The sequence below is a fragment of the Schistocerca americana genome, chromosome 10, assembly GCF_021461395.2.
Source record: "Schistocerca americana isolate TAMUIC-IGC-003095 chromosome 10, iqSchAmer2.1, whole genome shotgun sequence".
Lineage (NCBI taxonomy): Eukaryota > Metazoa > Arthropoda > Insecta > Orthoptera > Acrididae > Schistocerca > Schistocerca americana.
Window position 1 is genome coordinate 163,456,237 of NC_060128.1, and position 15,629 is coordinate 163,471,865.

General features: G+C 45.5%; 1 protein-coding gene across 1 annotated transcript in view; it reads left to right on the forward strand.

Moving 5' to 3' along the window:
- The window catches only part of LOC124552498 (chaoptin), a 231,614-nt gene that overhangs the window by 69,506 nt on the left and 146,479 nt on the right, over positions 1-15,629 (forward strand). The window contains exon 2 of the mRNA XM_047126782.1: positions 13,318-13,645. Within this exon, the coding sequence (XP_046982738.1) occupies positions 13,318-13,645 (328 nt within the window). The remainder of the gene's footprint in view (positions 1-13,317; positions 13,646-15,629) is intronic.

A 15,629-nucleotide genomic window follows, 5' to 3' on the forward strand; every position in this document is an offset into this window, starting at 1 on the left:
CTAGCGCAGGATTACACTCGGCACGCACTTGCAGGGCTGCCAACCTAGCGCCACTTCCGATGCTGTGTCCACCAGATTGTGCAGCACGTGAGCGCCATTAAGGATTCCGCCAGCAGCGTAATGAAGTTTTCACACGCCCTGTAGTTGCACACTCTTATGATAGTCACAATTAAAATACAGCTACTGCCGATGAAAAAAGTGAATCAATAGTTGAGGCCTTCTTGGCTCGGCATGAAAGATACACTTTTCGGTGTTCATTCGTCTTAACGATTCCATTCTTCAGCACGTTATTTCCGCATTTGAGCAAATTATTTTTGTCACGTACTGCTTCTAAAAATCTCAAGAGGAAGATGCACTAGACTGTAAACGTTTTGCCGAGTGTGATGTCATTAGAAATGAAGGCTAAGTTGAAGAATGATAGAGGAGAGAATCGACAATGATTACATCAGAGGAACTGTCCTGATATTATCTTTGGAGAATCTGCACGTTGATGGTCAGACGAGTATATAAGTCCAATATAAGCTTAGTATTTTAGTACAGGTAACATTTTAAGTCTCAACCTCTCAACACTCACCTTGCGTAGTTTCAGTCGATAACGACCTGCTAGTAACAAAGTAGACACAAATTCCCATACACCAAATGAAACGCCCTGTGTAAAATTCTTTGAGGTCCAAATGGATGTGCTGTTTTTCGTTGTGGTCTTGCTGTTTTTAAAAATACCGGGAATCCGATACATCGATAATGGAAGAAATAAAGCTACCTTATGTCGATACATCGAAAAAATGGTGTCTATATCTCGATATATTGGGGGAGCAGGTGTAGACGTACCTGCATATAAAAATTTGGCTTATCATTGTAAATCGTCAGTTCTAGAGCTCTATGTTTAAGTACTAATTTATTATAAGATATTCTGTTCGTCAACAAGCTAGCAGCTCTTAGAGCAAAAACGATGCACGTTCACGTTCACTTTGCTAACAATGGTAAATGCATGCAAGTGGCACAGTGAAATGTGTTCGATGAGTCCGTCGTTGGGCTTCGTCACGTACTGCATTTGCCCGGAACACTTCACGTCGACTTCCCTGTTTTTTCATTTCTGCCAACACTAACGACCTAGCAGTCGTAGTGCCAAAATTACGCTACGAAGCTAAACGTTACAGTTTCTGTCAGCATTTCCCCTCACAAGTCTACACCCATTGCAGCAAAGACCAGTCTTCTCATTCAGTTTTTTCTTCATCATTTTCATCAACCTTTTTGAAGAATGCCGATGTGAAGAATAGCACACTAGTTGCGTTAGATTTTTTTTTTAACACAACTGATGTGTTATTTATTCAAATTGGAAATCTTGTTATTCCATTCACACCGTTACTCATCCCCCCCTCCCCCCCTTCCCCCCCCCCCCCCCCCCCGATTGTAATCGGACTTGTTTTTTCGTGGCACATATACTTACTTTACACAGTCAAAAGAGGAAGAGTGGGCATGATGAAAACTCACAAAATAGTGAGAGTCCTTCACATAGTGAAAGCAAAATTATGTTCTACTAAAGCTTCGCTAGCACAACTTCAAATATTTAGCAAAACTTGTGGAAAAAAATATAAAGGAAAAATATCACCGATCTATATCGATATTTTTTGGAAAAATTATCGGTACATGGATATTTTATCGGCAGTCCGCAGACTGGCTTAATGCAGCTCTACACTGTACTTTATCTCCTGCAAGCCTGCTGCTCTGTGCGTTGCGGCGGCCTAAACGTACGTCCACTTGAACGCGCTTACCGTCGTCACGTCTAGGTCAACCTCTACAGTTCTCATCCCCTTCACTTCCTTCCGTTACGAAATTGATAATTCTTTGATTCCTAAGGATCTCTCCTATCAACCGATTCCTTTGTTTTAGTTGTACCATAAATTTTTTTTCCACAGTTCTATTCAGTAATTTCCCATTTGTTACGCGATCTACCCACCTACTTTACAGCATTGTTCTGTGTGGCGGCATTTCAAAAGCTTTTATTCACTTTTTGTTTGAAATGCTTACGCTCACGTTTCGCTTCCATTCCCCGCGACGCTCCATAAAAATACCTCCAGAAAAGACTTCCTAAGTATTAAATGTATATTCGCTGTTAAAAATTTCTTTCTTTCTCTTTTTTTTAAATTTTAGAAATGTTTTTCTTTCTATTAGCCGTCTTCTATTTTAAGTCCTCTGTACTTCAAGTATCATCAATCTAAATTAAAAAAATGGCTCTGGGCCCTATGGGACTTAACATCTGGGGTCATCAGAAAAAAAAGTGAATTAATAGTTGAGGCCTTCTTGGCTCGGCATGAAAGATACACTTTTCGGTGTTCATTCGTCTTAACGATTCCATTCTTCAGCACGTTATTTCCGCATTTGAGCAAATTATTTTTGTCACGTACTGCTTCTAATGATCTCAAGAGGAAGATGCACTAGACTGTAAACGTTTTGCCGAGTGTGATGTCATGAGAAATGATGATGTAGCTAAGTTGAAGAATGATAGAGGAGAGAACCACCAATGATTACATCAGAGGAACTGTCCTGATATTATCTTTGGAGAATCTGCACGTTGATGGTCAGACGAGTATATAAGTCCAATATAAGCTTAGTATTTTAGTACAGGTAACATTTTAAGTCTCAACTACTTAAACCTAACTAACCTAAGGACATTACACACATCCATGCCCGAGGCAGGATTCAAACCTGCAACCGTAGCGGTCGCGCGGTTCCAGAGTGAAGCGCCGAGAACCGCTCGGCTACCACGGTCGGCCTCTAAATAACAAACTCAACTTATTTTAAAGTGTTAATTTCTAACGTAATTCTCTCAACAACATTTGATTTAATTCGACTATTTTCCGTTGCCATACTGCAGTTATAAGAGCCTACGAAAAAGGAGCAGCAGTTGAGTAGCGAGTACTACAGGGCTGTATCCCATCTCTGGTGTTATTCAGTCAGTACACTGAGCATTCAATAAAAGGAGAAATTTTAAGAGGGAATTGAAGCTCAAGAAGAGGAAATAAACTCTTCGAGGTTTACCAAAGCCATGTGATTCTTTTAGGGATGGTAAGGGAATTGGAAGATCTGCTGAAAAGATTTTATACATGTATGGGTTGGGTTGTTTGGGGGAAGAGACCAAACAGCGAGGTCATCGGTCTCATCAGAGTAGGTAAGGACGAGGAAGGAACTCGTCCGTGCCCTTTCGAAGGAACCATCCCGGCATTTGGCTGGAACGATTTAGTGAAGATTGTGTGTGTGTGTGTGTGTGTGTGTGTGTGTGTCTGTGTGTGCGCGTGCATACGAAGCTCGAACTCTTATAGGGATCGGGGAGATTCCGCGAGTAATGGGACAAATGAGCAGGGCCACAACATCGGCAGTGTGTACTATAAGTTGAGAATTTGGGTCTGATGCGAGATGTGCTAGATCTGGCAATGGGATTGTGCAGACCACTGTGTCAGGATGGCTTAGTGATCAGGACGTCTGCCTAGTAAGCAGGCGGCCCGGGTTCGAAACTTGGTCCAGTACATATTTTTATCTTGCCCCATGGATATAAATCACTTTCCCACTGGCAATTAGAATCTTTAATTCCTTTGGGTCTTGATGCTTACTTAATTAGATAAGGGCAGCAAAATGAGGATGGGCGAACTAGATATGCCCTTAAAATGCAGGCTGACGAAAGCTAGAAAAAGAATACAAATTTTAGTGTTGGGGAGCTGTTCCTGTAGGTACTTGCGTGGAACGTTGAGTCATACGGTAGTGAAACGTGGACTATAAACAGTTAAAAAGAGAAGAGAGTAGAAGCTTTTGAAAATTAGACGGATACATTGAATAATTAATGAAGAGGAAACGAATCGAATTGATGAGACAACCTATGTTTGCATAACTTGACTAAATGACGATATCGGTTGAGAGGGCAAGTTAATATTGAGTCATTAACGAATCGTCATTTTGGTAATGGAAGAAAGTGTGTGGGGTAAAAGTTTTGGGGACCAAGGCTTGAATACAGTAAACAGATTCAGAAGGACGTAGATTACAGTAGTTAGGCAGAGATGAAGAAGCTTGCAGAGAGTAGAGTAGAGCGAAGAGCTGCATCAAACTAGTCTCCAGATTGAAGACCTCGTCAGCAAGAATTTAACCAATCTCATAATTTTATCATCCCGCCTATTATCACAAACTTCAGTATAATAATTACAGAAGTTGTAATTAAATATTTAATGTTACCAAGCAGATTAGTCTATTCCTGTTCATAAAAAATAACGAAAAGAAAACTTATTGCTATCCTTTCTTTAGAGAACGTGCGGCTGCTGCGGTTGCAGGTTCGAGTCCTGCCTCGGGCATGGACGTGTGTGATGTCCTTAGGTTGGTTAGGTTTAAGTTGTTCTAAGTCTAGGGGACTGATGACCTCAGATGTTAAGTCCCATAGTGCTTAGAGCCATTTGAACCTTTTGTTATCCTTTATGCTGTCAGGATATCTACGGCCTTTATTAACTTACTCGATACCTCGCTGATCGTCGATGTTTTTGTACTACCTGATGCAAATAATTAAACTGTACGAGTTGCTGGATAACCCTATTGTATTCCGGAGAGGAGCCAGACACATGTCCTGTTCTGTCTCTCTTCTGGATTTTAGTATCAACATGTGTGTGTGTGTGTGTGTGTGTGTGTGTGTGTGTGTGTGTGTGTGTGTGTGTGTGTGTGTGTGCGGGCGCGCGTGAATTTGTTGGGCTGTTAGTTATTAAGGATCAGAAGTTCTTTAATTCTTGTTGGATTTCCTCACATCTCGGCACAGCAAACACAGCTAGTTAGGACCGATATTCTGTATGGTTTACGAGTGGCCCTAACAGCAAAAGTGGGCTCCGTATTGCTGTTTCCCCGCGTCTACCACAGCGAATTACATGCCAAAATTTTCTGTACGTGTCTACGGCAATGGCTAAGTGTTGCTGCAGCTCTGTATAACTACTTTCTTACACCCAGCCGCCTTTTGCGCTTTGTAGTTGAAACTTGGCACCAGTAGCACCGACTGTAAGGACTCTTTATTCACCATGGAAAGTACAGCTGTTGTGAGTCTAGTCAAATACGTCCCTGTAGGGTGTATAGCTCTTGTGCAACAAATCAAACGTATACCAGGGTATGAAGTGCAGCTCTTGTGTGCTCAGTCGAACATGTCGGCGTACAAAGTATGGCTATCGTGATGCAAGGCAAACATATCAGCATAAGGTGTATAGCTGCCGCGCACCCAATGGTACTCATCGTGGTACGATGCACAGCTATCTTACAATGGATTAAACATACTACCACCATACGAAATATTGCGATTGCAGCGTCCGTCCCGTCCGCCTGCTACATCGGCATCCCGCATAACAGAACAGAGATGCGGGATGCCTTCATCACAGCGAGTGAAACCACCGCAGATGTTTACTGTTCCACCGCGGCCACTGCCGTTGACGGAAACACAACCTCGTATCTCAGCCAACGGCCGCCACGCCCTGCTACCCGAGCATCGCGGAGCGACAGCAGCACCAGAGGTCGCGGACTATTTTCCTACGCCACAGACGTTATCGAAAATAGTGCCAGAAGATCCATCCGCCAATCGGCCTTATAAGCCGGCCAGGAGGCAGTATGACACGCCGCGCGGACTTGTAGCGATCTGCCGTCCCGGCCACAACATCCAGGCTCCTCGTCTACTCGTAGTCCCGGATCGTCAGGAGTAGTATCTTCAGACTGTGACACAACAATGTCGTGGAACGGTGGTCTGGCCTCCATGGACAGCTTTGCGGTAATGCTGTACCGACCACTCTCTAGTACTTTTGTTTCCGTCTTTTATCTGGTGCCCTTTCTCAAGCGAGAGACTTGTGAGGAAATTTTGTTATTCTTCTGTTATAAGATTCGATGTGGGATCGATACTCAGTTTTTGGCGTAAATTGTTTCAACTACTTTGTCAACATCAGCGATGTTCCTGTTTATTGATGTTTACCAATAAAAAACAGATTCAAAGTTTTGTCCCTGCTACCGCAGGTACAGCAGCTATCATCCGATCTATCAAATACAAGGATTGGGTAAAAATATAAACAGCGCGAGAAACGCATAGTTGAACATAAATGAGATTGCTAACCAAACCTCCAGTTGGCGCTGTTGTATTTGATCTCGAACGGCACCTGCGAAGTGTCCTCAGTACGTTTCAAGTGCGAGTCGTGGTCAGAACTGTGTTCTATGCAGTTGTGGGTGCATAATGTCGGAGCTAAGTGAATTCGAAGATGGAGGAACTTTTTATGTTGTTATGGTGGGTACTTTCCTACCAAAAGGTAACTGTACTGTTCGGTGTTCAGGAGCCAGCATATTGAAGATTTATATGACATACAGTGAAACCGGAAAACGTATCCGCTAACTCACGACTTGGATGTTGACAGACGGTCACTGAAAAGGATTGTGACGAAAAATAAGAACACAATACATGCAAAAGTCACTTCAGAACTGAATGTCGCGCTCGCGAACGCAGCACCAAAACAACACGAATGGAGCTGCAGGAGCAGGGAACTGGACGGCGAAATGGAATTCCAAAACCACTCATCACTGATGCAAATGCCATACGAACTAACATAGCCCTTGTACTTCGTACCTCGCAGGTATTGAACGAAAAGTATCAGAAGCCTGACATTCGTTAAATAGGAATTTTTCCAGGGACCGATCGCATTGGGGCAACGGCCTTGCCGCAGTAGATACACCGGTTCCCGTGAGATCACCGAAGTTATGCGCTGTCGGGCGTGGTCGGCACTTGGATGGGTGACCATCCAGGCCGCCATGCGCTGTTGTCCTTGTTCGGGGTGCACTCAACCTCGTGATGCCAATTGAGGAGCTACTCGACCGAATAGTAGCGGCTTCGGTCAAGAATAGCATCATAATAGCGACCGGGGGAGCGGTGTGCTGACCGGATCCTCCACTGAGGATGACACGGCGGCCGGATGGTCCCGGTAGGCCACTCGTGTGCTGACGACGGAGTGAGTGCGATCGCATTGAGTAACTTGCCCCGTCAAGTTCAGTGCAAGCAGTGAGTTAATAGAAACACGGGTGGGGGCTGCTTAATGCAGTCTCAATGATAGGAAGCTGTCATTACGTCAAAAATTCCACCCCGACGCTCACAATGACGTGCCGATGCCCCGACCGCTGGGGATATCCATCGACCCTTGTGCTTCTATCCCAAATAGCACCTGACGTGCTGATTGTCTGGAGATATGCGCCAAAGCCATAAAACCTGGACTAAGCAGCAATGGAAGAATGTCGTTTGGTGGGATGGGTCTTGTTGCACTGTTTTCAACTTCTGGCCAAGTTTACGTCTCAAGACTGAAATGTGGCGGGGACGGTCATATTTTGGGCAGCTATATCGTGGTATTCTAGGGCCGCGTGGTTGCTATGCAATGACGCATTAATGCTAAGAACTGTGTGACCACTTTGGCTGATAAGGTCCATCCCTTTTGTACAGTGTTTCTTCCCCAATGGTGATGCTGAGTTCCAAGACAAAGGACCTCTTCACACAGCTCACATCGTCCAAACCAGGTTTTGTGAGCACGAGGATAAACTGTCGCTTCTCGCCTGGCCACCAAATTCACCAGATCTCAATATTATCGAGCCTCTGTGGTCTGTTTTGGAGAAAAGGGCGCATGATCGGTAACTACCTCTATTATCGTTACCTACACTTGCCATTATTTTGCAGGAACACTGAATGAGATTCCTTTGCATACCTTACAGGATGTGTATTTATGTATTCCGAGACGACTGGAAGCTGTTCCCAATGCCAAAGTTTTTCGTATATTGTATTAGGCATGGTAATTTGTTGTGTTTGTGGTGTGTCCATGTTTTCGTCCAGTCACTTTAAACCACAGTACAAAGTATAGCTGTCGTCCACCCAATAAAATGTATCGCCATATGAAGTATAGCTGTCTAGCACCCAGTCAAAGATATCACTGTACAAAGTATATCTGTCCTGTACCTGATCAAACATATCACAGAGAAGGTACAGCTGGCGTACACTTAATGATACACATTGGCATTTAACGTATAGCTGCCCTGTACTCAATCAAAAAAAAAAAAATGGTTCAAATGGCTCTGAGCACTGTGGGACTTAACATCTATGGTCATCAGTCCCCTAGAACTTAGAACTACTTAAACCTAGCTAACCTAAGGACATCACACAACACCCAGCCATCACGAGGCAGAGAAAATCCCTGACCCCGCCGGGAATCGAACCCGGGAACCCGGGCGTGGGAAGCGAGAACGCTACCGCACGACCACGAGATGCGGGCTGTACTCAATCAAACAATTCACCAAACAAGGACTGACTGTCATGCTCCCAATCAAAGACACCACTCTACGAAGTGTAGCTGTTGTGCACCTTGTAACTCCGAAAATGCAAGTAAAATACCTTCTGCACCATCCAGAATTTTTCGCCATTTGTATCCGTTGATAACTTGTACTGTACTTCTAATTCTGACTCTGTGGCCGGCCGAAGTGGCCGAGCGGTTCTAGGCGCTACAGTCAGGAACCGCGCGTTCGCTACGGTCGCAGGTTCGAATCGTGCCTCGGGCATGGATGTGTGTGATGTCCTTAGGTTTAAGTCGTTCTAAGTTCTAGGGGACTGATGACCTTAGCAGTTAAGTCCCATAGTGCTCAGAGCCATTCATTCTGACTCTGTAAGCTTTATTTCAGTGCCTATATTCAATATGTAATGGTGTATTGGTTTGTGAATATATGTAACTGTAATTATAATGTAAATATTGTAAATTTTTGGGTAATAGCCAAGGGAACTTTACTCAAATGTATCGATAGAAACGACGAAATGGCAGCAGCTTTGCCGTTATTTATCTTTGCGTATGGAGAGTCTCAGTCGCGTTACAAGCAGAGAGCCGGTCAGTGTGGCCGAGCGGTTCTAGGCGCTACAGTCTGGAACCGCGCAACTGCTACGGCCGCAGGTTAGAATCCTGTCTCGGTCATGGATGTGTGTGATGTCCTTAGGTTGGTTAGGTTTAAGTAGTTCTAAGTTCTAGGGGACTGATGACCTCAGAAGTTAAGTCCCATAGTGCTCAGAGCCATTTGAATCATCTGCAAGCAGAGAGGAAGCGGAACAGCAGAGTCAGGAAAGAGTGCGGAAGTGTTTGTAGTGTAGGCCCGCAGACGCGGTGTGCTGCTATGTTCGTGCCAGTATAGGCGCGTCTACTTCGTATTGAGAGCATGGTAGGAGCGAACAGAGGAAGGAAAGCTGGAATTCTAGCTATTACTTGTCCCATAATTATCGGGGGCTCTGCAGACAGCTCGTGGTTCTCAACCAGCAGCAGCAACAGCGGTAGCAGCTCAGCACTGTTGGCAGCTACATTCTTCATCGCCCGCACAGCTACAACATCGTAGAACTATTAAGTGACAAAGTATAACCAATACAGTAAAGGTACTACCGAGTGGCATATCTTTCACAGTTTTCGACTAACTTTCATGAGTAATAACCGACAATAGTTCAGACATGTAGGACACTTACGTTGTCATTGCCTTGAGGCATATTACCAGTCAAGGTCCATTTCCTTTCCATGCAAACACGAGCGTCGTAAAAATATGATAACTGATTTACTACCTACAGCCAGTTTTGTTTGTTTGCTAATGACCAGATTCAATCCAAATTTTGCTGCCTCAGTAACTGTTCATTCTTGTATTGCATAGCAGAGGCCTAACTAGCTTATAGTTTTGAGTATTAACTTCAGTCACTTAAAGTAACGTAAAACTTCGCTAGCATAACTAAAAGTACAGCACAAATTAAGAGTGCGGAATTTGATTTATTCTGTATTTAGCTTAGCGAGTGACTTCTGCTGTCTTAGTATGTATTTTATTGTTGTTATATTAAAATTAAAATCAGTTGTCCATTTGCTTAAAGTAAATTCAATTCAATCTTTCAACAATCAAAAGTAAATTGCTTTCCTTTTTCTAAATTTTGCATTTATTTACGCTGAGGTTATTTCAAGCAATTTTTTATGTAAATACGTTTAAATCACAGACAGTCATTTATTTAACCAGCAACTTCATTTAACTTTGCTTTGGAAATTTAGTATTTCAGAATATGTAACTGCAAATTAAGTGCTCTCGTGAACTGTTGTGTTGAGGCAAAGCGTGACAATCTTCTGTTGCCACGCCAGTCATTACTTGCTTAATTTTCTTTAATATTATCTATCTTAGGACTCTGGATATTTATTGTCCTAGTAGGCTGGCGACCGTTTAATTATACCTTTTCTGGTAGTATTTTTTGTATTAGTATTTTTTGAACAAAAAATATTACGTGTTACCCTTTCCTCTCAGCGTTGGTCGTGAGCGACGGTGGAACTTAAATAGTGGCAACTATTTATTCACAACCGATACAAAAGACTTACATGTTTTCACCTGTTACTGTCCTTCAAAGTAGTAACCAGCGTTGGGTAGAACCCGTTGTCAGTGATGTGGAAGGCGTAGTATACCGCTAGCAGAGTCTGTTCTGTTGATGGTGCGATTGGAGCGGTCTACTGCCTGTCGAATCTCTGGAACAGTTCTGAAGCGAATGCCACGAAGTGGTTCCTTCATCTTCGCAATCAAATCAAAGTCACAAGAACTTAAGACCGGGGAATGTGGTGGATGGTACAGTACTTCCCAGTCCCATCGACCGAACAGAGCAGCCACAGGTTGCGCTGTATGCGCCCGCGCATTGTCGCGCAAAATGATGGGTGGGTTGCACAGAAAGTGTCGCCGCTTCTTTCGAAAAGCTGGTCGCAGGTGATGCTCCAAAAACGAACAGTAATACTGTGCATTGACGGTCTGCCGTGGAGGAACGAAATGCGTTAGGATAACACCATCACAGTCGTACACGAGAATCATCTTAACTTTCACCATACTGGGGCTCTGACGCACTTTCGACTTTCGCGGTGACCCATAAAGACGCCGTTCGTTGGATTGGCGTTTCAGTTTTCGCTTCCTGGCTTTCGCATCAGAACTGTTCCAGAGATTCCACAGGCGGTAGACCACTCTATTCGCACCATCAACAGAACAGGCTCTGCTAACGGTATACTACGGCTTCCACATTGCTGGCAACAGGATCTACGCAACGCAGGTGAATACTTTGAAGGACAGTAACAGGTGCAAACATGTATCTCTTTTGTACAGGTTGTGAATAAATAGTTGTCACTATTTAAGTTCCGAACCTCGTATTATCAGTAATTAGATTATGCTAAGAATAGACTCTTTCTTCAGAAAGGTCTGTTGTGCAATTCCCTCCTACTAAGCTGTATTATTTTCGTTCGTTAACGATAGCTTTACTCACTGTAAAACTTCATTAGGCGATCACGCAATGCAACAGGCTGATTACGAAGGGGGAGGTTATAAACTAATCATACTTTATACCATATTTGGTGTAACTGTTGTGCTCTCAAAAATGTCACCTTAAGTAGTGAATCTGTCGTGCACCCAATCAAAGATATCATCATACAAAGCATAGCAGTCCAGCAACCAGTCGAACATGTTGCCTAGGAAGGTATAGCTGCCTCGTATCTGATCCGACATATGTCAAACGAGTGAAGGCTGTCTTGTGTCCATTCCAACATGTGACAGTACGAGATGTACACTACTGGCCATTAAAACTGCTACACTACGAAGATGACGTGCTATAGACGCGAAATTTAACCGACAGGAAGAAGATGCTGTGATATGCAAATGATTAGCTTTTCAGAGCATTCACACAAGGTTGGCGCCGGTGGCGACACCTACAACGTGCTGACATGAGGAAAGTTTCCAACCGATTTCTCATACACAAACAGCTGTTGACCGGCGTTACCTGGTGAAACGTTGTTGTGATGCCTAGTGTAAGGAGAAGAAATGCCTACCATCACGTTGCCGACTTTGATAGAGGTCGCATTGTAGCCTATCGCGATTGCGGTTTATCGTATCGCGACATTGCTGCTCGCGTTGGTCGAGGTCCAATGACTGTTTGCAGAATATGGAATCGGTGGGTTCAGGAGGGTAATACGGAATCCCGTGTTGGATCCGAGCGGCCTCGTATCACTAGCAGTCGAGATGACACGCATCTTATCCGCATGGCTGTAACGGATAGTGCAGCCACGTCTCGATCCCTGAGCCAACAGATGGGGACGTTTGGAAGAGAACAACCATCTGCACGAACAGTTCGACGACGTTTGCAGCAGAATGGACTATCAGCTCGGGGACCATGGCTGCGGTTACGCTTGACGCTGAATCACAGATAGGAGCGCCTGTGAAGGTGTACTCAACGACGAACCTGGGTGCACGAATGGCAAAACGTCATTTTTTCGGATGAATCCAGGTTCTGTTTACAGCATCATGATGGTCGCATCCGTCTTTGGCGACATCGCGGTGAACGCACGTTGGAAGCGTGTATTCGTCATCGCCATACTGGCGTATCACCAGGCTTGATGGTACGGGGTGGCATTGGTTTCACTTCTCGGTGACCTCTTGTTCGCATTGACGACACTTTGAACAGTGGACGTTACATTTCAGATGTGTTACGACCCGTGGCTCTATCCTTCATTCGATCTCTCCGAAATCCTGCATTTCAGCAGGATAATGCACGACGGCATGTTGCAGGTCCTGTACGGGCCTTTCTGGATACAGAAAATGTTCGACTGCTGCCCTGGCCAGCACATTCTTCAGATCTCTCACCAATTGAAAACGTCTGGTCAATGGTGGCCGAGCAACTGGCTCGTCACAATACGCCAGTAACTACTCTCGATGAACTGTGGTATCGTGTTGGAGCTGCATGGGCAGCTGTACCTGTACACGCCATCCAAGTTCTGCGTATCAAGGCCGTTATTACGGCCAGAAGTGGTTGTTCTGGGTACCGATTTCTCAGGTTCTGTGCACCCAAATTGCGTGAAAATGTAATCACATGTCAGTTCTAGTACAATATATTTGTCCAATGAATACCCGTTTATCATCTGCATTTCTTCTTGGTGTAGCAATTGTAATGGCCAGTAGTGTAGTAGTCACTATTGAAGTTCCAACAAAGCATCGTCGTCCAGCACCCAATCGAACATGTTGCCAAGCAAGGTATAGCTGCCTCGTGTCTGATCGGACATATGTCAAACAAGTGATGGCAGTCTTGTGTCGATTCCAACATATGACTGTACGAGATGTAGTTGTTACGCACCCTGTCAAGCACACTGCGATGCGAGCCACAGCTGGCGTGAACCCAGCCTACCTGTCGAGCACGCGACCAGTCACACGACCGCAGCTGCCGAGCGCCTTACAGTGTAACGCACGCGGCCGCCACCTCTGGGCTGCCCGCAGAGCCTGGGCGCGGTGCTGCGCTTCGGCTACGCGATGGTGGCGCTGTCGCTGGTGCTGATGGTGTGGGCGTCGCTGGCGGGGGCCCGCGAGTCCGGCGCCGCCCACCACCACCACTACTCGGCGCCCGCGGCCGCCCACTCCTACCCGCCCTGCTACTTCAACCCGCTGTGCTCGTGCTCCAAGGCCGTGCCCGACCTGGGCATCGTCGCCTGCCGCGGCGTGCCCCTGCCCAGGGTGCCGCCGCCGCTCAACGCCTCCAAGCTCTTCACGCTGCACCTCAGCCGCAACGGGCTGCGCGGCCTCGAGCCCTACTTCCTGCAGGGCACAGGTGAGTCCCCTTCTCTAACCGATCTCTTCTCTTTCCTCTTGCACCTCAACCGCACTAACCAAGGTAGATTGGAGGTCAACATTCTGCATCGCACTGGAGAGTTCCCACCAGAACTCTATTCCCAATCACTCGTGTTCTTTGTGATACTTTTACATCTATATCTACATTTATACTCCGCAAGCCACCCAACGGTGTGTGGCGGAGGGCACTTTACGTGCCACTGTCATTACCTCCCTTTCCTGTCCCAGTCGCGTATGGTTCGCGGGAAGAACTCCTGCCGGAAAGCCTCCGTGCGCGCTCGAATCTCTCTAATTTTTACATTCGTGATCTCCTCGGGAGGTATAAGTAGGGGAAAGCAATATCTTCGATACCTCATCCAGAAACGCACCCTCTCGAAACCTGGACAGCAAGCTACACCGCGATGCAGGGCGCCTCTCTTGCAGAGTCTGCCACTTCAGATTGTTAAACATCTCCGTAACGCTGTCACGCTTACCAAATAACCCTGTGAGGAAACGCGCCGCTCTTCTTTGGATCTTCTCTATCTCATCTGTCAACCCGTCCTGCTACGGATCCCACACTGATGAGCAATACTCAAGCATAGGTCGAACGAGTGTTTTGTAAGCCACCTTCTTTGTTGATGGACTACATTTTCTAAGGACTCTCCCAATGAATCTCAACGTGTCACCCGCCTTACCAACAATTAATTTTATATGATCATTCCACTTCAAATCGATGCGTACGCATACTCCCACATATTTTACAGAAGTAACTGCTACCAGTGTTTGTTCCGCTATCATATAATCATACAATAAAGGATCCCTCTTTCTATGTATTCGCAATACATTACATTTGTCTATGTTAAGGGTCAGTTGCCACCCCCTGCACCAAGTGCCTATCCGCTGCAGATCTTCCTGCATTTCGCTGCAATTTTCTAATGCTGCAACTTCTCTGTATACTACAACATCATCCGCGGAAAGCCGCATGGAACTTCCGACACTATCTACTAGGTGAAAAGCAATGGTCCCATAACACTCCCCTGGGGCACGCCAGAGGTTAGTTTAGTGTCTGTAGACGTCTCTCCATTGAGAACAACATCCTGTGTTCTGTTTGCTAAAAACTCTTCAATCCAGCCATACATCTGGTCTGATATTCCGTAGGCTCTTACTTTGTTTATCAGGTGACAGTGTGGAACTGTATCCAACGCCTTCCGGAACTCAAGGAAAATGGCATCTACCTGCGAGCTTGTATCTAATATTTTCTGGGTCTCATAAACATATAAAGCGAGTTGGGTCTCACACGATCGCTGTTTCCGGAATCCATGTTGATTCCTACAGAGTAGATTCTGGGTTTCCAAAAACGACATGATACGCGAGCAAAAAACATGTTCTAATATTCTACAACAGATCGATGTCAGAGATATAGGCCTATAGTTTTGCGCGTTTGCTCGACGACCCTTCTTGAAGACTGGAACTACCTGTGCTCTTTTCCAATCATTTGGAACCTTCCGTTCCTCTAGAGACTTGCGGTACACGGTCGTTAGAAGGGGGGCAAGTTCTTTCGCGTACTCTGTGTAAAATCGAACTGGTATCCCGTCCAGTGGACTTTCCTCTGTTGAGTTATTTCTGTTGCTTTTCTATTACTTGGACACTTATTTCGATGTCAGCCATTTTTTCGTTCGTGCGAGGATTTAGAGAAGGAACTGCGGTGCCGTCTTCCTCTGTTCACCCCCACCCCCTTCCGCCCCATCTCTACCCACATGGTGGTGGAGACTGTCCTTTACCATACCTACAGTCCCCCTCTACCACAGCTGCACTGACCTGATTGCCTGGAGCCCTGCTTGGCACTGGTGAATCACCGATCTCTATTTGCTCTTCCAATAACAGCTGTGGTTTATGAGGCCCTGTTCAGCCTGCACCTCAGCCTGCGTGGTGGAGCCCTACCTCCTGCAGGACAGTGCTGTGTTTGCAGCCAACCTCCTCTATTC